Here is a 24,235-nt window from a genome sequence, read left to right on the forward strand (position 1 = left end):
CTCTGCTTCAGATGGGGAATTGAGGCCCTGAGATGGGCAGAGCCTGCTTGATGTTACTTGTTATCAAAGTGAACAAACGCTGAACATGAACATTCAGGCCCTGAGGCCAGGTGGGAGCTGCAGGAGCCTCACTGCTCTGTGAGGGGAGCTGAAGGTGGGTACAAAGGAAGGAAAAGTCACTGCAGGCTCCGTGTGAGCTTAGCCATGCCCAGTGACGGCTCCTCCTGCCCCTGGCATATGCAGACTGTCGCCCATTCAGAAAGGGCAACCTGAAAGTGGAAAGCACCAAGCACATGCCAGGGCAGTCCTGGAGTTTCTGCAAGGGGAGTGGGTTTTGCCTGTGGTCACTCGGCTAGAAAGGAAGCTGGGATGCGAGCCTGGCACAGATACAGGGGCCCTGGGTGTCCTCTTGCTGAGAGGTAGGATGTCTGCAGGAAGGAACCACGTGGTTGCTCAAGGGCGGGGTCCTCCCTTGACCACAAACAGCGGGAATGAGGAATGTGGGGGCCCAGTCCCCTGGGGCACCCCAGCCTTTCCACCAACACTTTGGCACACAGTTTGCAGCCCCCTGCAGTGCGGGCAGCTATTGTGCTTTTGACTTCCTCCCTCATCTCCCCCAACCTCCATGGCAGGGTGTCCCTGCTGACCACCCTCCACCAGCTCCGAGATGTCCAGACCTAGGGAGGCTGTTTCTCCCTCTCTCTCCTCTCCTCCACCCTTGCCTCTGAGAAATGTGAAGAGCCTGAGTGTAATTTGGCCGACGTGGGGACAGGGGTGGAGGTACAGAAGAAAGGTGTACAGGAAGGCTGAAAGGGAGGTGGCTGGCCTGGGCAACAGATGGGTCGCTGTGTGGCAGGCTGAGTGGAAGTGAGGCCACAGTAGGCAATTCCCGGGGGCAGGGCTGCCCTGGCTAGGCCGCTGCTGCTCCAGGCAGGCCCTGGTTTTCCATTGGAGCTGAACAAGCTCATGCTTACCGGGCCCAGTCACCGGCTTGTGACCGTCCCTGAGCTGCTGGTCCCTCAGGCCCAACTCCCTTTACAGGGGCTGCACTTAAACTCCAAGTAGGGCCAGAGGCTGTGGCCCATTCCTTAGGGCCCTAGGTGTCCTGCAGTTGGTACTATCAGCATCCTCACAGCTTCCCAACCAGGGCCTCCATACAAGACTCCATTTAATTCCCACAACAACCAACCAAGGCAAGGATTGACCTCCCCATTTTACAGATGAGGTAACTGAGTCCCAGAAAGATTAAGTGACTTGCCCAAAGCCACAGGACTAGAACTTCCAAATATCAGGATTCGAACCCAGCCTCACGTCCCAACCCCAAGCCTGCCCCTTGGCCTGCACACCCCTCTCTCCTCTTCATGTCCCATCATTCCCCTGTGGAAGAAGGACCAGAACATACAGTGCTTTGGTCTGTGATGGTCAATGTCTTTACTTCTAAAGCATATGTTGGACTCACTATATATTAACATCAAAAGGGTCTATCTAAAATGGAGGCATTCTTTAAAAAATCCAAATCCTCACATTTTTATATAAGATCCAAAATGACATGAAATTAAACTATATAATGTTATGAATAGTATAACAACTGCTTTTAGAAAGCAAAATTAAAGGAAAAATTAGCAGTTGGGTCTGTTGTTAGCCTAGGCTGCATGTCTTTTGAGGCATTGTGACTGAGAGCCAGCACCGAGGGGAAGGACCAGCCCTCTCTGCGGGCACAGGAGGGGAACCCCGTCAGATAGAGGAGGCAGATGTGGGCCTTTCAGACTTAGAATAAGAGTGGGACAAGGTGGGTTTCCCTGCTCCTCTGGGCCTTTGGTGTGTGCACTGAAGACCCACAACCAGAGAAGGGCTGTAAAAGGGCAAGGACACAGCTGGGTTCAAAATAATTACTTTGATAATACAGGTCCTTTGGGCTTCCAGAGGAGGGCCCTGACGGTCCAGCAATATCAATTGACACCATCTACCTAGTGGGTTCCTTAACGACCCTCTTCCCCTACCCACTCCCTATGCTCTGGCCACCTTTGGCTCCATGAGCCCCATGGGCCGCCAGAGATCTAAGGGACCCTAGGAGGACCCAAGGAAGAATGTTCTGGCCTCAGAAGCAGCTAGACGTTGTCCAGGCCATCTTGGCAGTGCAAGAGCCCTGGAATGCAGGCCAGTAGCCAAACTGATGAGGGAGGGTTCCCATGGGCTAGGAGGGCACTGTGGGGTCAGGTGCCACTCCCACAGTCTTTTTACTTCCCCTACCCAGGGTACCCATGCATGGTCTTGGCCCTGAAGCAGGGCTCAGGCAGGCTGATTATGAGACACCCTTGAGCTTTGGTTCACGCAATTCAAGGGGGAGGACACTTGTTTGCATCCACTGGGAAGATCATGGGCTTGGCCCAGCTTCCTCCCAGGCACCAGGTGGTCTAACAATCCCCTTCATTCATATCTGTCTGGCTGAGAGCACATTCCCTGCCAGAGCTGGGACCCATGCTACAGAAGTGGGAGAGGGCTTCCAACACAGCAGGATTAGCCCTCAGTGAAATGTTGCCTTTCCTCTCCCCGTGGACGGCACTGTCCCCGGCTAAGTGTGTCACAGGGTAACTTCTCGGCCTCCTCCCTTCTGGCTGGGCTGATTGCTCTCCAGGCAGACCCAGCCCAAAGATGTATAGCCCTCTGCCCATTTCACCTGCCAGAAAACTGGAGGACACTTCGCCCCAGGCTGGAGCAGAGAGAGAGGCCTGTGGCTCTGAGTCTGCCGTACTGGTCCCCGGGACTATATCACAAAGCTGGCCTTCTCCCTCAAACAGCAAAGCCGTGCACCCAGCCCCCCTCTGGGGCCCAACACTTCTCCCAGGCCCTACCATGACCATCCTCTCTCCTAAACAATCTGGTTTCTAACTAGGCTGAAAGGTTTGGGAAGGTTGGGCTGGTACCACCCCCTCCTTGGGGTGGAGAGAGGCCACTTGACTTCCAGCCTGGTTCCAGGCCCCAGAGACAAAGGGAGGCTGATGGCTCTCAAGAAAGCAAATCCTGTAATGGGCAAGAGGTGTGTGGAATCAGGACCAACCACTGCAATATGGCTAACCCCCCACCTCCAGGCCGGCACCCGGAGTGCCAGGCCCCCTCGCTCTCCACCTGCCTGGTGCCCTTCTGTCCTCATTCCCAGGTCCTTGAATCCTGCGCTGGGTAGGGGGGCTCTGTGTGAGGAGGCTGGATTGGGTCTGGCAGGGCAGGCTGTACTCAGGGCAAGCAGGCGGCTACCTGGTAGGCGCCCTCTGCCGCGGCAGCCGCAGCGCTATGCTGTGCACTGTGCTCCTGCAGCAGGCCCACGTCCAGGAAGCGCTCGCCACACCACACGCACTTGAACTGCTGCTCACGGGCATGCACGCCCTGGTGCTTATTGAGGTGCTCACGCTGCTTGAAGGCTTTGTCACAGTTGGGACACTTGTAGGGCTTCTCGCCCGTGTGCACGCGCCGGTGCCGCTGCAGGTCCGAGGCATACTTGAAGCGCTTCTCGCAGTCCGGGCACTTGAGGGGCTTCTCGCGGGCTGGGTCGCAGCGGTGCTGCACGAACTCCGAGGACGAGAAGAAGCGGCGCTCACACAGGGTGCAGCGCAGGGGCTTCTCAGCCGCCGAGCAGTGTGCGAGCTGGTGCTTTTGCAGGGCCGACGCCCGCTTGTAGGCCTTGCTGCACACCGGGCACTTGAAGGGCCGCTCGGCTGCGCCTGGCAGGCACTTGTGCCGCAGCAGCTCCGCTGACTGGTCGAAGCCCTTCTGGCACACGGGGCACTTGAAGAGAGTCTCAAGGGTGTGCACATGCTGGTGGTAGAGCAGGTGGCTGGGCTGCCCAAAGCCCTTCTCACACAGGCCGCACTTGAAGGGCTCCTCGCTCTTGTGCGTGCGCCGGTGCCGCATCAGTGCGTACTGCTGCTTGAATCCCATGGGGCACAGATCGCACTTGAAGGGCCGCTCAGCACTGTGTGTGCGCTCGTGCTGCCGCAGGTCTGAGGGCCGCTTAAAGGCCTTCTGGCACTCGCCGCAGCGGAAGGGCCGCTCGCCGCTCGGCGTGCACGGGTGCTGCAGCAGCTCTGACGACTCTTTGAAGTGTAACTCGCACACATTACAGCGGAACAGGTGGTGCTCGCCCGAGTGCGCGTACATGTGGCGCACCAGGTGGGAGCGGTGCTTGAAGGTCTTCTCGCAGACAGCACACTTGTAGGGCCGCTCCGAGCTGTGCGTACGCTTGTGGTGCACCAGGTGGGACGACTGGCTGAAGCTCTTGTCACACAGAGTGCACTTGTAGGGCTTCTCACCTGTGTGGATCCGTTCATGTCGTGAGAGCTCCGACAGGTGCTTGAAGGGCTTCTGGCAGATGGGGCAGCTATAGGGCTTGTCGGCTTGTTCAGCAGGGGCAACAGCAGGCAGTGGGGGTGCTGGGGGCAGCGAGGTGGCAGCAGTGGCTGCGGGCTCAGCCGCCTCAGTGGGCTTGTAGGTCTTCTCACAGATGGAACATTTCACTAGGCCACCAGTGCCACTGTGTGCGCTGTGGTGCTGTGCCAGCGAGGTGAGCAGCGAGAAGCCCATCTTGCAGACGCCACAAACAAAGGGCTTCTGTTCGGCCTGCATGCACTGGTGCTCCAGCAGGTCAGTAGCTTGGTGGAAGATCTTGAGACACTGTGTGCACTGGAACGAGCGGTCATGGCCTGCCAGGCACTGGTGTTCATGCGGGCTGGACAAGTGCGCCAGGTCATGGCCGCACACACCACACTTGGGGCCCGGCTCACCTGCTGCCTGCAGGGACGCATGCTGTGGGGGCTGTAGGCCTGGGTCGGGCTGCAGGAGGATGCCATAGACGGCACAGCCCAGGGGGTTCTCAGCCGTGCCTGGGGGCAGCGTGTGCTCGGCCAGGGCCGGGGGCGGTTCTGCGTGGTGCTGGGGCTGTGGCGGTGGTGGCTGCTGCGGCTGCTGCGTCTGTGGCGGCTGCTGCCAGCTTTCCGACATGCTTGGGAAGATGAAACAGGGTTTAGAGAGTAATGGCTTCAGCTTCCCACTTAAGGTGATCCAACCCAGAGAGAGAAGCTGCCCAGGATCAGGTGTGGACAAGGACCTTAGACAAGGCACAGAGAAGGGACTGGTCAGATGGTCCAGGTCATTAACCAAGACAGACTACACAGCTCTGCCTACAGGACAGAGGTGTCTTCGAGGCAGGGTGCCAGCAGTGCCAGGGAGGCTCTGCCTTCCCCGATGACTGGTTCTGTGGAGAAGAGAGAAATCGTGAGTTGGAGGCAGGAACCTGTAGCTGTTCCCTGGGCCCTCTCCCTGTTCTGCCTGCACTTGCCATACTGACACAGACCACAAAGGAGAGAGGCTCAGAGCCGGGGGATCTGCTCCTTCATGCACGCGATCAAAGAAGTCTGCTGGCACTCAGCTCCTCTAGCAAAGGGTGGCTGGCTCCACCCCCACCCTCCTTCAGTTCCCCATCCCTGGGCCAGGGCAGGCTAGCCTGCCAGCCTACAGCCTCTTTAGCCAGCTGTCTCACAGGTGAGAGTCTGTGGTGATCTGCCCACAATACAAAGAAGTCACAAATTCTGTTCATGCTCCAAGGGAAGGAGGAGGGGAAGACTGACCAGTTAGGGCCATGGTGTCCAAAACAATGATTTTAGCAGCATAACTTTTTTGGCAAATATGTTCTTACTTGGAAGTCCAATACATAAGAGATAAAAGCAGAGGTTCTGGTTGAGGCCTCCCTGAGGACTGCGAGCTCCTTTCCCATAATACTTTCCTGAATCTCAACCCAGGACATTACTGTTCAGGAGAATAGCCTACACAGACTAAGAGGCCAGGCCTCCCAGATTGGAGGGCCTAACAAGCCACAGCCTCAGTTAGTCAATCTTTAAAACTACATGGAACCAAGGACCATCTCAAGAACTTTTTCCTGTGAAGGGCAGGCCACATACCTCTCAACTAGCCCAAAGCCCTCCCCTGGTACCACGTGCCTGTTCTCTCCACACACAACAGGTTGGATGGCCTTGCAGGGACCTGAGCCAATGCGTGTGGGGTTAGATGATGATAGGTCCACTGATCCACTCAGCCTCGATGTCTACACAGCAGGACTTCCACACTCTAGTCATCTCCCAGAGCACCAAAAAAGTCCTAAATCCTCTGAACCTGACAGTGTGAAGGCCTGCAGGAAAATATAAGCAACTATGAGTTTGCCTCAGCAATGTGGGAAACAGCATGCTAACCACAGGGCATTTCTCCTCATCACCTTTCTGGAGACAACTCTGTTCCCTTGCTCCAAGTCTGTAACATTCTGGGTAATCAATGGAAGGAAGGTAAAGACCACCTGGCCCAGGCAAATCTCTTAACTCACCACTTTGTGGCAGCATAAGGTAATGACAGCGAGAGGGAGAAACTTTTAGAATCAGATGCAACCCACTTTCAGGTTCCCAGCTCTTCTGCCTCTAACGTGGAAAAGTTTTTAAGTGTTCTTCTGAGGGAAAGAGAAGGAAGGGGATGCCTTTCCTGGCCAGCCTGGCCTCTAAGTGTTCTGCCAAAGAAACAGAAGAGTGGGACTAAAAGCTGTCATCCTCAGCATCTTCAGGTAAGGGAAGGAGGAAAGGGGCCACTACTCAGGATTCAGGCATCAGGTTGCATGAGCAAGCAGGTAACTAAGTCTCCTCTGGAAAGAAGGAAGTGGGGCTACCTGAGCGCAGTCTAGGGCCGATTGTGCCAATTTAACTGTTCTGGTTTTTTTTTCTTTCCGGACAGGAATGGCTCTCAGACCCAGAGTCCCTGACCCTGGACGCCCGGCTCTGCCGGCCCAACCAGGCCCCCCTCCAGGAAGGTGCAGCCAAGTTCCTCTCTGATCAGTCCGCAAAGAGGAGGAGAGACGAGGGTAAGGGAGCCAAGGGGAGACCCCCACTGCATCCCACCCTGCCCTTCCTCCTCCCTGCGAAACCGAATGAAAGCCGATCACCTCCCTGCCGGCACTGCCCGCCAGCCCAGCTGAGCTGCCTCCTGTCAGCCCTCGCTGGGAATGGCCAGGCCGCTGCGGTCCCAGCGCCAGCCCCGCGGGTGATTGCGCCCGAGAAAGGCCACAGGGCCGCAGGCAGGGCCTGGGAAGCGGCTGCGAGTAGAGGCTGGCCTGGGCCGCCTAGGGGCTCAGGAGGCCGCCAGGTCGGGCCGGAGGGTAGGGGGGCGGCTGGGGAAGGGGTGCGGCGGGCGCGGGAATTGCCCCCAGACGCGGCCCCGGGCGCCCCGCCGCTCACCTGCTCCAGGCCGCCCGCGGGGTCAGGCGCAGGGCGTGTGGCGACCGGCTGCTCTCACGGCCGCCCCTTTATTCCGGCTCCATCAGCGGCGGCGCGGCCTACGCGCGCTGCCAGTCCTCGGCCTCGCGTAGCGGCAGCGGCCGGCCCGGGGGCGGGGAACGGGCTAGCGGCGGCCGGAACCGAGGAAGCGACGGGCGCTGCCGGAATAGCGGGGCTGGGGCGGAGGAGCGCAGGGAGGGCGGGCGGACAGACCGATGGCCTTGCAGAGACCGGCGGACAGGCGGGCGGCGCGGGGGCCAGGGAGGCGGGGCCGGGGGAGGAGCGGCAGCCGGGGCGGCGACAGCTGCGGGAGGAGCGGGCGGTGCGGAGCGAGGCCGCCCCCTACCGGGGACCCCGTGGCCGGCCCGAGTGGGACAGGGGCGCGCGGGGCGGCTCTCCCGTCACCCAGCCGGCACGCCTCAGCTAGCTTAGGGAGCTAGCTTGGCTTCCGACCACCCTGTTTGGCCTAAGGGGAGGGGGCTCCCGGGGCCCGCTCCTGGTCGACCCCTGCACATGAAAGGAGGGGCTTCCCAGACTGATCTGGAACTGACCCTGTGACAGCTCAGCTTGCTGTGAGGGGAGGGGCCTTCGGAGCTCGGACTTGGGGTCAGCTTGAGGAGGGGGCTCCGAGACCTCTAAACCGGTCTGGGCCGCTAGAGCAGCGATCCCCGCTGTGTCCACAGTGCTCTGACCGCTGACCCAGCAACCGTGGCTGGGAGGTCTGTCCCGGGTCGCTGCACACAGAGAGGTCAGGGACCGGAGCGGTCTGTGAAATGGGCGCACGGAAGCTGAGGGACTCCGGAGTCTGCAAGTAGCAAGCCCAAGCACCACCAGCCCGCCAGCAGCATGGTCCCTGGGAGCAGAGTTTTTGCAGGGGGCTGGTCCGGCCCCGCCCCTCCGGGCCCATCCCCGGGGCGGTGCTAACCCTGGCCCGCCCCCGGACGGCACTTCCGGCGCGGCGGAATTCCGGGTGTGGGAGCGGTGACTGGTGGATGATAAGTGTGGTCCTGGCGGAGGCCCCATGAGCGCGGCGCCCCTGGTGGGCTACAGCAGCAGCGGCTCTGAAGATGAGGCCGAGGCCGAGGCCGGGATCCGGGCCCGGTCGGCGACAGGAGGCCGCCGCTGGTGAGGAGGAAGAAGTCTTTCTGGGGAGTGTGCGGGTTCTCGAGAGCATCTGGTGATGGAGGGAGGGTGACGGAGCAGCTGGCGAGGGAAAGAAAGAGGGCACAGCGGGAAAGGAGGATCCAGAGGACCATCCTGGGCAAAGCCCCAGATTGCCCTCACCTGGCCAGGCCAAGGTTAAGAGAGATGAAACGTGGTTTCAGGCCCACTCTCTCCCGGCGCGCAGCAACTGTACCACCCTAGGTTTGTTTCCTCATTTGGAGAGTTTTCATTCATCCAATGAATATTCATTGAGCACAGTCTCTGCACAAGGCTTGGGACTGGGAACTCAGCAGTGAATAAAACCGTGGAAGTCTCTTACCTTGCGGAGGTTGGGTTCTTAAGTGCAGGCCTGGTGTTTGATAAGTGCTTTTCAAGCAGTATCTCAGTTGATCTCACAATAGCTCTTTAGGTAGAAGCACACTTTACCGATGAGAAAACTGAGGTCCCCAAAGGACATATGACTTCCCCAAGACCACAAAGCTAGGAAGTGCTACTCTAACTCAGGCTTGTCCATTTAGGGAGTATGACCTTTGAACCACATATTGCCACCTGCCCAGTTGCTTACCATTGGGACCACACTGCTAAGGTCTGCCTCCCAGAGTTGTTGAGAGGCCCCAATGAGATGATTCGGGGAAAAAGCTCTGAGGTTATCTAGAGGCTGCTTACAGCACCTGGTGGGAAACAGACATGCAGAGGCACCCTATATAAGAATTACAACTTTAGTCGTAGGTACAGAGGTGAAGAATGCTAGGAGAATACATGTGCTTATTTTCTTTTTCTTCTTTCACAGTGACCAGAGCCCCCTTCTTAGCCAGAGGTTGCCAGTACCAGACAGTGTGCTGCACATGTTCCCGGGCACCGAGGAAGGGCCTGAGGATGACAGTGCAAAACATGGGGGCCGGGTGCGCACCTTCCCCCATGAGCGGGGCAACTGGGCCACCCATGTCTACGTACCTTGTGAGTAATGTGTGGAAGGCAAGTGGCTGAGACTGATAGGTACCTCCTGATAGAGGGAAGCTGGCCCCCACCAAGAGGAAGCTGGAAACCTCTGACATTGGTGGGGAGAAAAAGATGGACTTAGTAAGAGAAAGAACAAGTTTCAAAAATTGGGGAATTTTTCTGTAAACTTGGCTTCAATTTTGAATTCGTTGTCTAAATATTTTTTAACTCTGGTATGATGTTCTCCCTGCCCATGAGGAGGTGTCAAGGGAGGGTCTAGGGTAGAGTGTCAAGGCCATCCCAGAGTGCAGCTGCCCAGCTGGCACCTAATTTCTAAGGCCCTAGGTGTGCTGGGGTCAAGTCCAACCCAGTGCTTATGAGTGGATGGGAAGCAGAAAATGCCCAGGCTTTAGAGTCAGATCTTGCTTTATCACACACTACTCTGGGTGCACTTTAGTAAGTTACTGGACTTCTCAGAGCCTCAGTTTCCTTGTCTCTCAAATGGGAATAATGGTCATATCTATCTCCTAGGACTTTTGTGAAGACTGAATCAGGTACTCTGTCAAATTTTTTGCACAATACATGGAATAAGTAAGTGGCTGTTACTTTGTGTTAGATCAAGTAAACCCTTGGACCCTCCATTTCCCCATCCACAAAGTGGGGATGATTCTCTACACTGCCTACTCACTAGGGCATTTGGGCAAATTGACTAACACACTGGGTGTGAGCAGATTGTTAGCTATGCCACTCTAGTAACATGTTCAGTAAAAAATTAGTAATAATAATACAATGGTGGTCATTGTATTGTTCTTTGTCTTTGTAAAAAATTAGGAGTGTTAGAAGTCTCCAACTGGAGACTAATAGGTGACTGATTAAAGACATGCTCTGATTATGGAGCTATTATCATGAACTTGACCTCTATACTAATAGGAAAGACACCTGACATGTAGTGTTATATGAAGAAAGCCAGGAGAAGAACAATTTGAATGGTATGCTTTCATCTTTAACAAACAAAATATATGCATTAGTATATGCACTGAGAAAAGGCAGGAAAAATGGGCATCCAAGGTTGACAGTCTTTATCTCTAGGATAGTGGTACGGAAAGTGGGGTGTGTACACCCTGGGGAGAGGTGAAGATGATCCATTAGGAAGAAAAGCATTAGCACTTTATGTATTTCTTTGATCTTATCTTTTAAAATTTCTCTTCTTGAGAATGTACATTTGATAACAGACACAGTTTTACAAAATAGCACACATTTGTAATTTATAAATACATGTTTATTGCAGGTATGTGTGCTAGCTTGTTTTACTAACGGCCTGTGTGATCATAATGGTTGGAGACCACTGCTCTAGGGGATATGATTTTAGGGACCCTGCTTTCTCCTTTGCTTATTTCTTTTTCTATCTGAATTCTTTGCAATGAGCATTATTTCTAATAAATGCATTATTTCTAAATAAAATGAATATTATTTCTATAACCATAAATTCATATTATATATTAGAATACATGGACATAGGCTGCTCTCAAAGTAATTTTCTCCTAAAACCCAGAGTATCAAAAGGCTTTCTCTGCCTTCTGGCCTTGCTCATCAGCCATGCCACCCTGGCTGAGAGAATGGCGCGCCCTCTCCACTCTTCCCTCCAGATGAAGCCAGGGAGGACTTCCTGGACCTGCTGGACATCCTGCTGCTCCACGCCCAGACGTACACCCCCCAGCTGGTAAGGATGGAGGCATTCCACCTCAGCCTCTCCCAGAGCGTGGTTCTGCGTCATCACTGGATCCTCCCCTTCGTGCAGGCTCTGAAAGACCGCGTGGCCTCCATCCAGAGGTAAGTGCCAAAGGTTTCCCTCTGCCTCTCCTCTCCCTACCTCCAGGGCTTCTCTCTTATCCTGAACTATTGTGCGAGTGGAGGTGTGAGTGTATTACCCCAGCAGGCAGGCCAAACCTACAGGCCAGGACACTAGTCATCTCCTGATGCTGCCTGCTATACACCTTATCTTGTGTGACCTTGGGCATAGCATGTGAGCTCTGGAAGCCTCCGAGTGCTCACCTGTGTGCAGGTCATGGGAGGAGGGGTGGTGGCTGCCTCAGAGGAGACTTGTGAGAGGGAAATGGGATTGTGTGTGTCCTCAGTGTGGCAATGGGCCAAGGATCAGACCCCACTTCTGGTTTTGTGTGTCAGCCAAGGCCTTTTTTTTCCTTAACTACTTCATACCTCTTTTTCCTACCAGAAATGCCTTTCCTCCTAGACTTGGCCAGACCAAAGCCCTGTTACCTCCCTGAGGCTCTCCCAGCTGGTGTCTCCTCCAGAATTTCTCAGCCCTCATTTCACTCATCCTCATATCCAGTCATTCCCATGTCCACCTCCTACTTTGGAGCCCCAGTTCCTGCAGGCCCAGGAATGAAGCTTCTCTCTGAAATACCCACATCTTTTTTCCAGATGCTTTGTTTACTGTACATATCACATGGATGTTTGTTGAGTGAGTGAGCAGGAGAGGGGGGCCCAGAAATCATTCTCTGGATCTTCTGAATGTTGATTCTAAAAGGAGCCTAAGAAGCCATCCAGGTGGTGGTTTTCTCACCTGGGTTTTATCTGCAGAGCCCTTTCTTCAAATGAGGGGTCATACAAAAGTCCAGATGTGTAGATGTGTAAGAGATACAAAAATGGAAGACTTCTAGCCAAAGCTCCACTCCCACAATTCAGGAGGCCCTAAGCCCAGAATTCCATAGAACTACTCTGCCCAGCTGGCAAACTGCCCACTTAGTCTAATCCATTTAATCTGAAAGGATTTGCTCCAATTCAGGCAGCCTGATTCAGAGAATCTGGACTGAAATTTATCTCTCTACCTCACCCAGCCCCGCCTCCTTTTTTTATTGTCACTACGAAATTTGTTGAGCTATATGTGTGTTAGTTGGGACTCTCTTGAGTGCAGGTACCAGAAATCCAAACCAAAGTGACTTAAACTGAGGAAGAATTTATAGGCTGGTGTAATTGTAGTTCAGAAGTGGCACTGGCTTCATGCACAAGTGGATTGCGGTGACCAGATGCCAGACTCTCCCCATCTCATGGCCTTACCCCTCCCTCTTTGTTGGCTTCAGTCTCACAAAGACAAAGGAGGCCACCAGTATCTCCTATCTGTTGGTCTGCCAAAAGTCCGCCCCTTTGCTAATAGCTTAAACAGAAGTCCCAGGAATGACTTTGATTGGTCTGTCTTAGCTAATATGCTCACCCTTTGTGAGTTGAGTTAACAAAATTCTTTCTCCTTTCTACATAAGAATGCTTCAGTTACACTGCCTCTGGCTCTGTTCCCTGGACATGGATGGAATACCAGCTCTGTTAGGGGCCACATCACTTACAGTAAAATAACTTAGTGGCACACTGCGACTGGGCTAGTAAGACAATGAGTGAACTAAGCCCCCAGTGGACAGCCATGGCTTTGGGCTTCCCTGCATGCAATGGTTCTTTAACTAGGAAAGTCCCTCACTGGGACCTCTGGAAACTTTGCCAAAGGTCCATTACAAGAGATATTGGCAGGGGGACACAGATGTAGCTTGTTCTTTTGCTCATTTGGGGACCAGAGAACAGCTCCTGGACTGTTGGATCAGCGCCCCCTGATGCTGCCCTGCTGGTGCAGTGTTTCCTTCCCCATGTCCTGAACAAAGCCGGGTCTGGTAACCTCTTCGGGTTTGTCTGGTTGAGCCTAAGATGACCAAGAGTGGGCCATGCATTCTATTGCTACGACTAAGGGATTGCTACGCTCTCACTGGCCAGGCCAGGGTCATGTACGCACCCCTGGAGTGGAGGGTGGAGACCACTCCACAGCACAGAATGGGAGAGCAGTTCCCCACTACAACATTACCAGGGGAGGGGTGTTGGCTGGTGTATTAGTTAGGATTCTCCAGAGAAACAAAACCAGTAAGATATATATATAGAGAGAGACACACACATATAAGAGGAGATTTAGTGCCGGAATTGGCTCATGTAGTTATGCTGGCCGAGAAGCCCACTATCTGCTGTCTGCAAGCTAGAACCAGGAATGCCTGAGGTGCAATTTGGGCCAATTCCAAAGGCCTGAAAATTGAGGAGCTGATGGTGTAAGTTCTGATATAAGCCGGAAAGCCAATGTCAGGGCAGAGGAAGATGGTTTCTCAGGTAGGCAGAGAACACGTTTGTCCTTCTTCCACCTTTTTGTTCTATTCAGGCCCTCAGTGGGTTGGATGACACCCACCCACATTGGGGAGGGTCATATGCGTTCAATTCAAATGCCAAACTTTCTGGAAACACCCTCACAGACATCCAGAAATAACATTTTACCAGTTATCTGGGCATCCCTCAGCCCAGTTGGGTTGACACATAAAATTAATCATCAGAAGTCTACCCCATGTCATTTCCTTAAGCATGTCCTTGAATCATACTTAATCTCCAAATTAAGACAACAAGGTCATAGTCTTGCCTAACATGATACAGCTCTCCTGTGTACATCTGAAAGGCACTATTCCCTTCCCCAGTAGAGGAGGTGAAGTTTCTAAGTGATGTTCACTCTTCTGATAACCCATGACTATTATGTTAAATTAACAATACTTAAACACTGGTATAAAAAGTCAGTAAATCTGATGCTATATGATAAAGGAATAAAAGAAAAAACAAAGATATTTGTATAGCATATGCATATGTACACACAAACTTATTCGTAACAAAATAAGGAGGAAGTACTCATGACAATTACAGTCCTCGTTTCCATAACTGGCCACATGGTCATAGCTGGTATTTCCATTACCTTCTTTTACTACCTAGTCTGTATTCCCTTTGCATTCAGGAGGCACCTCTGCTGGTCATGGTTCTTCACCTGGGGGAGTGACCCAAACCTTCATTCCCCAAGGGTCTGGGCCATTTCTAACCTGCCTGATCTGCTTGTAGTTTTCTATTGACCTTAATCACTAGGCGTGGTAATACTGAGGATGCCCCAAGGGGGTTCTCCCAAATTCTAGACATCCTCTTCCTTACCTCCATGTGGAGAGACAATCCAGTGGGCCCTTGGTAGCCAGGCTTAGTCACCGCAACCCACAACATAACTCCCTTGCCCATTGATTCAAAGACATGAGGTACCCAATGGGGCCAGGTGGCGATTTTAACTTCCAGTTCAGTGGAATCATCATGTCCCCTGGTAGAAGCATTCTCCCTCTGTGACTAAGGCTTCTAGGCCGCCAGAGCATAAAGTTATGGGCACAGGAAGCAGAAATTTTGCTAGTAGGTCACTAGGGTAACAGTGAGCAGTGCCCTTCCCTTGATTCCTGGACCTGTGAATCCTGCGTGTGGGAGAAGGAGCACCATACGTGGGGTGCCAACTCAGAGCATATACAGTCTTCTGGAAGATCTGGCCCCAGCCCTGAAAGGTATTGCTACCAAGCTGGTGCTGTCAGTCAGTCTTCAAAAGGCCATTCACTGTTGTAGCGAGCCAGCTGCTTCAGGGTGATGAGGCACATGGTGAGACCAGTGAGCTGCAGGATCGGGGGCTCACTGCCTCACTTTGTCTGTGAAGTGAGTTTCTTGAACAGAAGCAGTGCTATGTGCAGTAGCCTGCCAGATACAGCATTCTGTAAGTCCATAGGTGGTAGTTTTGGTAGAAGCACTGTGCAGGGAAGGCAAATCCATATCCAGCGTACATCTCTTCCAGTAAGGACAAAACACTGTCCCTCCTGTGACAGAAGCAGTTCCGAGTAATCAACATGCTGCCAGGTAGCTGGCTGGTCAGCCCAGGAATGGAGCCATGTCGGACTCAGTGCTGGTTTCTGCTGCTGGCAGATTGGGCCCTCAGTGGTGGCAGAAGGCAGGTCAGCCACCATGGCAGGTAGAAGTCCATGTTCCTGAGCCCAGGCATAGCCTCATCCCTGACACCATGCCGCTTTGCTCATGAGCCCACTGGGTGGTGATGGGTGGCCAGGGGAGGAGACTGACTGGTGTCCACGGAACAGGTCAGCCTATCCATCTGAATATTAGTCTTCCTCTGCTGAGGTCATCCTTTGGTAAGCATTCACATGGATACAAATAGCTTCACGTTCTTTGTCCATTCAGAGAGGTCTTTCCACATACCTATCCCCTAAATTTCTTTGTCACCAGTTTCCCAGTCATGTTCCTTCCAAGTCTCTGGCCATCCAGTCAAACTGTTGGCCAGAGCCTGTGAATCAGGATCTCACTGCCTGTCTGGCCGCTTCTCCCAAGCAACATGAACCAGATGCACCGCCTGCAGTTCCGCCCCGAGGGAGGATCTCCTGCTCTTCCATCCTGCAGGGATATCCCAGAACTGAGCTGCCACTGCCCACCTTCAGGTGGTGCCTGTGTACCATGCAAAACCATCTGGAAATCATGCCTTTTCTTCCTCTGTAAGCTAATTTTGGGGAACTCCCCATGAGTCCATAGGTGTAGGCTGGTTGAGACAAGGCAGGGTAGGGTGGGAACCACAGACTTTTGGGCCACTACTTCATGCAACTTACTTATGCCTGCAAGGCCTGCCCAGGCCCGATGGTGAATACCACTTCCAGGTGATGACAGTGCTGCTCTGCACGCCCAACTTTATGGCTTGGTGGGTCAGACAACGCCCATTTGGTGATGGGAAGCCGAGGCTACATGATAACCTGGTGGCTCATGGTCAACATTCACTCTGTTGTGGCCCAGTAACAGGCCAAGAGCTGTTTCTCTAAAAGAGAGTAGTTGTGTGTGGATAATAGCAGGGCCTTCCTTCAAACTCCTGTGGGCTTGTGCTGCGATTAACCTGTAGGGGCCTCCAAAGGCTCCAGACAGCATCTCTCTCTCTGCCACGGCCACTTCAAGCCCACTAGGTCTCCTGGATCACAGGCCCAAGTGGCAGAGCAGCCTGAGCAGCAGGGGACCTGACACAGAGCCTGCTCCGGTTGTGCGCCCCTCTCAACCCTGGCAGCACATCTCTATAAAATGGTTCGTGCTCTCGCTACTACTAATGGAAATTCTCATTAGTGTCTTTGAATCTAATCAGATTAAAAGAGTGAATCCCAGAAACAGTGCAGAAAACTCATCCTTAAAATTCTGTTCTCTAGAACCACTTTTGGTACCAAAATTGGTATCAAGGTCTTCCAGAGAAACAGAACCAGCAGGATAGAGAGAAATAGGAGATTGATTACAGGAATTGACTCATGCAGTTATGAGGAGTGTACTCAAGCTGAGGAACCAGGAAAGCCACCGGTGTGATTCAGTCTGAGTCCAAAGGCCTGAGCAGCAGGGCGGGGCCCTAGTGGGGTTCGTCCCAGCGTGTGCCTGAGAGCCTAAGAACCCGGAACAGGCCTGTGTGCCAAGGCAGGAGACTGCGGATGTCTCAGCTCAAGCAGAAAGCGGATTTGCCCTTCCTCCTTTTTGTTCTATTCAGGCCCTCCATGAATTGGATGATGCCCACCCACACTGGGGAGGGCCATTTGCTTTGGTCAGTTCACCAGTTCAAGTGCTAATCTCTTCCAGAACACCCTCTCAAATACACCCAGAGATGATGTTTTACCAGCATCCCTTGGGCCAGTCAAGTTGACATAAGAAATTAACTATCATCTTTGGGCACAAACATTCAACATGCGCTCCGGGATGTCCAAAAAGCACCTTGCAGAGCTCTTTTTAAATTCTACACTTAACCAAGCTCCTGCTTCTACCAAAAGAGATGCATTGGGAGGCTGAAGGCTGATGGGGAAGCCAAAAGTTGACTGACCTTGTGCCCTAGGACAAGTTGAGAGATTCTACCCAGCATGCCAGGGTGTCGTGTTCCCTTGGATAGGGGTGAGATCTTGGCCTAGAGTCTGTAAAATGATCTCCTTTAGTGGGATTTGCCAGGTTGGTCCACGAAAGGTAGAAAACCAGTCTGTCCCTCAGAGATCTAGTGTCCCAGAGAACACAGCCAGAACCAGCCAGAGTCATGTACCAGGCAGAAACCTGATGGTCCCTATGTAACTGATCTGAGTGGTGGGGTGGGTGTTTTTCCCCCAACTTTACACCAATAGAGACCCACTTCACTTCACTAAAGTATCATAGGTGAGAGCAAGGACTTCTGAATCAAGCAGACTGAAGTTCAAATTGTAGTTCACCAAATTCAACTTCACCAAGCCTCAGTTTCCTTGTCTGTAAAATGGGCATAATTATAGTTTCTGCCTCACAGAGTTGCATGAGGATTGCTTGAGCTGATGTGCTCAAGACCTTTAGCCCCCTGGCACACAGGAGGTTCTCATCTGTCATCACCTATCTGATGAATAAAGTTTTCTCAGTTCCCATCAGTAAAACTGAAATAGTCCCAAATTGTTTATTGGAATAAGCTGCTATTAATAAATAAAAATTTTGCTACCATGTGACAAAGCTATGTGTTACTTGGACTGGGTGATTATTTAAGGTCTTGTTCAGCTCTAATATTTTAGGGTTCAATCTAGCACATACATTTTAGGGTTCAGTGTATAGTAGAATGATGATACCAAGTGTAAAGGGAGCTAACTGTATGTTCAAGGTGCTATTAATCTTAACTTTTATCTCATTTTTTTTTCTTACTATTCTCCCTGCAATGTGTTCTTTCTTCATCTAAATTTCAGATTCTGCTTTACTGCCAACCGGGTAAAGATTTATACCAATCAAGAGAAAACCAGGTGGGTCTACCTACGCTGCCCCCATTTGCTTCCAGAAGATTCTTTGGAGTAAAGACCAAGGGTGTGCTTTGCTTCTGGCCTTGTCTGCCCGTTTTTGTTTGTGTTTTAACCAACTCTATGACTGCAAAGGTAGCTGTTCCAAATCTGAACCCTTCATTAAGAAAAATAACTAGGGGAACATGGAACTGTAGAAGTAGAGACAAACATCTTGATATGGTGAAAATAGCCTGATACTGAAAGAAAACCCGATTGATGCCCATCTCTGTCCCCAATTCAATGTTTAGCTCACATCTTCACCTCTGTGACCTTCATTTCTGTGCCATCACACCCCTGCCCTTGATAACATCCATCAAGTAAGCCAAACGAGTTTTGAAGCGTGAAGAGTATTAAAGTATTTGATGAACGTAAGAAGAAACTGTTCCTACCGAGGCTCCAAAGCAGGCCTCCCTGTCTGATCCACTTGCTGAGCCGCCTCCTTCCCTTGGTGCCTCTGAAAGGAGGGCTCATTCATTCATTGAGCCATTCACTCAAGGCTGCACAAATTCATTTAGCACGTACTTCTGTTGGACACTTGCCGCACACGACAGATTCAGCAGCGAAAAGGGTGGTCCGGTCCCAGCTCTTTGAGATCTTACACTCTGCAGTGGGAACAGATAATAAGTAAATGAGATCATATAGCTATTGTGTGAGTGAGAGACAGTCAGGAGTGGACGGCCAGGGAAGGTCCTAGGCAGGTGGCATTTGCTGGCAACCTGAGAAAAACCAGCAGCTTTGGGAAGAGCTGCTGTAAGAGCCTTCAAGCAGAGGACACAGCAAATGAGTGACTTAGGCTGGAAAGAGTGAGGCATGTTTGAGGAGGCCAGTGAAGTGGGACCTGGGGATCGTGTGGGAGAGCAGGAGGAGATGAGTTGGGTAGGGTCAGCTCACGCAGGGCCCTCAAGGTCAAGGTAAGGAGTTTGGATTTGCAGTGTAATGGAAGCCCCTGCAGGGGTTTGAGCAGAGGAGAGACTTGAGCTGATGCATGTTTGTTAATGTCAGTGTGGCTAGATCTTGTCTGTGTCTGGGCCACTGAGTGAAGATATGTAAAAGAGCAAGGGTGGACACAGGTAGAGCAGAGAGAAGGCAAGTGTCACCACCCAGGGGATGGGCCAGCGGTGGCCTGGATTCGGGCAATGGCTGTGGAAGACCCAGAAGTGGACACGTTCCAGATGTCAACTGGAATTACCAGTGGGTTGGATCTGTTTGAAGAAAAGGAAAGAATCAAAGTAGATTCGTCAGTTTGGGATTTGAACAACTGGGTAAATAACTGTCCCATTTTCTGTGATGGAAAACAGCAGTGGCGTGAAAATCAGAAGTTCTGCTTTGTACCTGTTAGACTGTGCTGTCTCTTAGACCCCCAGGTGGAAATGTCACATACACAATTGGCCACACAGGAGAGGTGGCAGTTGGAGATAGAAATGTGAAGCCATGGGACCAGTGTGATGTTTAAAGCAGGGCTCAGCCTGCCGGAGAGTGCAGATGGAGCAGATAAGAGGGCTGAGGATTGAGCTCTGTAGCCCCAGCCATTTAGAGGTTGGAAAGAAGAGAGGGCAGCAGAGAGACTGAACAAAGGCTAGAGCTGGGACCACACCTGACTGTGCAGTGTCGTGTCTTGGAAGCCAAGACAGAAAAGGTTTCAAAGAGGGAGCTGTGCCAGGTACTGCTGAGCAGCCAAGATGAGGACAGAGACCTACCCATCAGATTCAATAACATGAAGGCCAGTGGCAACTTTAACCAGAACAGTTCCCAGCGAAGTGGGTTGAGATGGGAGGTGAGGAATTAGAGACAGTGAAGGTAGACAAAAACATCTAAAAAATTGTACTGACCATGGGATGGGGGCTGGCTGAAGAAGTGGATTCAAGAAAGAGTTTTTTAAAGATGAGAAAGATGTCTGAGTGCTGATGGGACAGCAGCTGGTGCCCGAGAGCCCAGTCCCCAAGAAGGGGACAAGATTCAGAAGCCACATGGACAGCATGGGTGCAGACACTTTGGGGCTTGTGTTCCTGCAAAGTTTACTAGACCCTGGGGAAGGAGGAGATAGATGGTTAAAACTGGGGAAGGTTTTACAGTCAGAGGAGGAAGAGGACTGGAAGAGGCAGCTCAGAGAGCAGGAAAGTACCTGGGGTAAGATCCCAGGGCCCAGATGTCTGGGCTTTCTGTCACATCCCGGCCCCAGTGTGGATGGTTTCTCACGCCCCTGTTGTCTCCACTTTGGCCTCCCCCAGGACCTTTGTTGGGCTCGAGGTCACCTCAGGGCATGCCCAGTTCCTGGACCTGGTTTCAGAGGTAGACAAAGTCATGGAGGAATTTGACCTCACCACTTTCTACCAGGTAACGAACGGGGCCTTTTCTTCTCCATTGGTCCATCTGTAACTGGAATAAAACCAACCTTAATAAAGCCCTTGTTAGAGGCACAGTGAAGAGCTTTCCAGAACTTTCCCATGTGAAGTATCCCAAATGCCAGCCTTCAGAGGACACACACCCCTGGGGAGTTGAGGGGTCTGGGGTGTGATTAGATGTGGCCCAGCCAAAGTCTGACATTTCTTAGAAATCTTTTGTCATATCTTACATATGCATGAGATTTATGCCTTCTATTCCAGAATGTATCCATGTTTGTTTTTATATATTTTAAGAAGTAGTTTTCCCAAATATTTTTTTAGTAGAATTGACACACCAGGAGAGTTGTAGCTTCTCATACCGTCCTGCGCCTTGCCCCTCAACTCCCAAGTTGAGTATTAAGGCTCTAAAGGGCCATTGATTTTGCTTGATGCATTCTTTTAAAACCATGCTGGGGTATACAAGTATGAATTTGAATGGAGATCGTTATTGTTTCTTCATAATTTCAGACATTATGGGTTCATTTCATCTTAAAAGTATGTCATCTACTGAAATGTTTTAGATTGGAAAATAGAGTTGGAGCCTGGATTCTCTTCCACATCCCAGGTTTAATGGCTCTTGATGACGTGTAAAGGAAAGCCTCTGAACAGGGCTGTCCTGGCTCAGCTGCCGTAACAAAATACCATAGACCAGGTGGTGTAAACAACAGAAATTCATTTTGTCACAATTCTGGAGCTTAGAAGTCTGAGATAAAGGTGCCATCATAGTCCGTTTCTGGTGAGGACTCTCTCCCTGGCTTGTAGACAGCTGTGTTTTTCCTCAGATGGCAGAAAGAGAGAGGAAGCAAGCTCTTGGCTTTCTGTTACACTGTCATGATCCCATCATGTGGGCCCCACCCTCATGACCTCATCTCAACCTGATTGTCTCCCAAAGGCTTCTTCTCCAAATACCATCACGGTGGGGACTGGGGCTTCAACATAGGAATTTGGGGGGACCCAGTTCAGTCCATAGCAAGGACCAACCCAGGGCTGTTTTATCTATCTGTGGACAGTGCTTAGGCTCAACACTGATCAACACTGGGGGGTCTAATCTCCCATGGAGCAGGCCAGGGATCCAGCAGGGATCCAGTAGTGACGGTGTCACAGGCCTGCTGTGATGTCTGGATCTGCCATGGCACCCAGGTGACCACCTGCCTCCCCACTGTCCCTCTGCAGGACCCTTCATTCCACATCAGTCTGGCCTGGTGCGTGGGTGATGCACGTCTCCAGCTAGAAGGGCAGCGCCTGCAGGAACTGCAGGTGAGTTCCCAATGTGGGGACCCTCAGAAGTGACGGGATAGATGTTGGGAAGTGCAGGGGAAGCTGGTCAGCTCTGAGGATTAGGCGTGCAAACCTGAAGCCCTGGGAAATAAACTGACATGGCAGGAGACCTCAGCACCCCACCTTGCTACTCAAAGTGCAATCCTGGACCCACAGCATGACCATCACCTGGGAGCTTGTTAGCAATACAGACTCTTTGGCCCCATCCCAGACCTAAGAAATCAGAATTGCATTTTAACAAGAGCCCTAGGGATTTGCATGCACATTAAAATTTGAGAAGCGCTGCCTGAAAGCACTGATCTGAGAGGATGATGCAGGCCTCCCTGAAGTCCTCGTCTTCGCAGAGGTCAAAGGCTTGGGTAGCCACAGAGGCCTGGCAGGTGTAGGAAATGAGTGAGATGTGCAGACTGTAAGAACACCCACCCTGATATCCTTCTCCTGCTTGGATACGTAGATGATGTATTTCACTTTCTGTCAGTGCCCTCTGAGGGGCTGGGGCTCTCTGCTGGTAGAGGGGGCAGTGGGAAGTGGTGCTGTACAGCAGTGTGTACCTAGTGTTGCAAGTGCTTCTGTTTTTCTAGAGAAGCCAGAAATCTGTATTTTTATGTGTAATCTATTTTCAAATGTTGGCAACTAATACGTATTTAAAAAAAAAAACATATTGCAAGCCAAGCAAAGCTTGCAGGCGGGATACAGCCCATGGGATGTAGCAACCTCTGCTCTTGGCCTAATCGTGTTGGAGGTGGCGAGGAGCTCTAGTTTCAGGCTCCAGCAGGCCTGGGTCCCAATTCTGGTTTTAGTGGATTCTGTAATCCAGGGCACTGAGCATCCATTTGCTCATCTACAAAGCCGGGATGGTAGGACTGGCCTCACAAGATTGCAGAGCAGGTGAGACAGGGTAAGTGCAGAGCCTGAAGCCTGCGGGGCCCTCGGTGGCCCCTCTGCAGGATTTCAGTGGGCTGGCTCTGTTTGCAGTGGGTGCCCTCTGGGTCCCTGATTCCCCTTAATGTGACTGTCTTCTCCCTGCTCCTGGTTTAAAGGAAATTGTGGATGAGTTTGAAGACTCTGAGATGTTGCTGCGTGTGCACGCTGAGCAGATCCATTGCAAATCTGGGAACAAGTTCTTCTCGATGCCTTTGAAGTGAGCACCAGAGGCCCTCGTTGTCCCAGGCCCCTCTGCAGGCCAGGCAGAGATGGAGGAGCCTGCTCAGATCTATAGGGACGCTGCCAGCCTCCTGCTGGGGGGCCTGGTGGGAGGTGCGGCTGTTCCTGGTTCCCTCCGGCCCATTTGGGGTTATGGGTCAGCTGCTGCCCTGTTGTGCTCATTCCCAGGAATCACCAGTAGAGGGCAACTTGGGCTCCTAGTTCTAGGTCAGTGGTTGTTATGCAAAAATTTTTAAAAATGGGGTCACGGGGTGAGCCCACCCATACTCCCCCAGAATCTCTACTGCAGTACTTCCAAAAAACTTCCCTACTCCTCCTACCTCTTCAGTGTTTGCATTTTGATGCCACTGGCCTCAGACTAGGGATTTTTTTAAACCATCTTGCTCTATCATCCCTACTCAGGCCAGGACATAGGGTGCTTCAACGAGCCTGTCACCCTCCCTCCTTGAAGCGCGTCACTTTTGTCTATTTATTTTTAGTCTCACCCCTTCCTATGCCAGCAGAGGCCATTTCAGGGCCAAGGTACGGGGTGCTAATTTGTGGTTCCCCATCTGTTTTCTCCATTCCTCCCTCCCACTCACCCCAGCCAGGTGCCTGGGGAGACTTGAGCAGATGTTTCATTTTGGCCTGGCTGGTGGCTTAAAGCCAGGCCTCCAACGCTCTGTGACCTCTGGTTTCCCATCAGCTTTCCCAGAGAAGCCGAGAGGCGCCTTCCCCAAAGTCCTCTTTCCGCCTGCTGGGGCCTGTGGGCACTCAGGAGGAGCCCAGAGGCAGGGCCAGGGGTTGCACAGGGGTTTTATTTTTGATCAGGTCCCCACTAGGGCAAAGGACCATTCCTCTCCAGTTGCCATCTAGATTTCTGGTGACCAATGAAGATAAGAAAAATAACATTTTTTATGTTATAGGTTTAAGTGATGTTCAACAAATAAAAATAGCAATTTTTATTTTGGATTTTGTTTTGGACTGCTTCTATTCAACTAAGTGATAAGATGACTTTCCTCTGCCACTTCCTTCTCCAGCATGCTTCACAGTTCGGGGAGGTATGTGGGAGTCTGTGATGATCCAGAAGGGGCCACAGGAGGCATGAATGATGCCTCAGTAAAGTGAGGGTGGGGTCACTGCCCTGCCAGGCCCATGTACTGGAGCAGTTGCACATAACACGTGCAGCCCAGGGCTGGGCAGGCAGCAGGGGCCGCCACCGCCATTCCTCTCCAGAGCAAGCACAGACACTGAGACCTGACACTGCTTTATCCCTGGCAGAGTCCCTTCTAGGACCCTCTCATCTGTTCCTCCCAATAACAGCCCTGAAAAATAAACTGGGTAGGAA

At 52.1% G+C, this 24,235-nt stretch overlaps 2 protein-coding genes across 7 annotated transcripts; one reads left to right on the forward strand and one right to left on the reverse strand.

Moving 5' to 3' along the window:
* Positions 1-1,550: 1,550 nt before the first annotated feature.
* On the reverse strand, positions 1,551-8,038 carry ZNF319 (zinc finger protein 319). 5 transcript variants are annotated; one of them, XM_036897614.2, is made up of 3 exons: positions 7,263-8,038; positions 6,365-6,541; positions 1,551-5,245 (listed from the first exon to the last, which is right to left on the reverse strand). In XM_036897614.2, the coding sequence occupies exon 3, from the start codon at positions 4,990-4,992 to the stop codon at positions 3,232-3,234; it is 1,761 nt and encodes a 586-aa protein (XP_036753509.2). In that variant the 5' UTR covers positions 4,993-5,245; positions 6,365-6,541; positions 7,263-8,038; the 3' UTR covers positions 1,551-3,231. The 5 variants fall into 5 exon arrangements, with proteins under 5 accessions (XP_036753509.2, XP_036753511.2, XP_036753510.2 ...); XM_036897616.2 differs by lacking the exon at positions 6,365-6,541 and having other exon boundaries at positions 1,551-4,993; XM_036897615.2 differs by lacking the exon at positions 6,365-6,541 and having other exon boundaries at positions 1,551-5,098.
* A 141-nt stretch (positions 8,039-8,179) lies between these two features.
* On the forward strand, positions 8,180-23,840 carry USB1 (U6 snRNA biogenesis phosphodiesterase 1). 2 transcript variants are annotated; one of them, XM_036897619.2, is made up of 7 exons: positions 8,180-8,426; positions 9,256-9,422; positions 11,051-11,234; positions 17,996-18,049; positions 20,314-20,419; positions 21,640-21,723; positions 22,785-23,840. In XM_036897619.2, exons 1-7 carry the CDS (start codon positions 8,323-8,325, stop codon positions 22,887-22,889), a joined length of 804 nt encoding a protein of 267 aa, XP_036753514.2. In that variant the 5' UTR covers positions 8,180-8,322; the 3' UTR covers positions 22,890-23,840. The 2 variants fall into 2 exon arrangements, with proteins under 2 accessions (XP_036753514.2, XP_036753515.2); XM_036897620.2 differs by lacking the exon at positions 17,996-18,049.
* Positions 23,841-24,235: the final 395 nt, after the last annotated feature.

Source organism: Manis pentadactyla, chromosome 15 (genome assembly GCF_030020395.1).
Source record: "Manis pentadactyla isolate mManPen7 chromosome 15, mManPen7.hap1, whole genome shotgun sequence".
NCBI lineage: Eukaryota > Metazoa > Chordata > Mammalia > Pholidota > Manidae > Manis > Manis pentadactyla.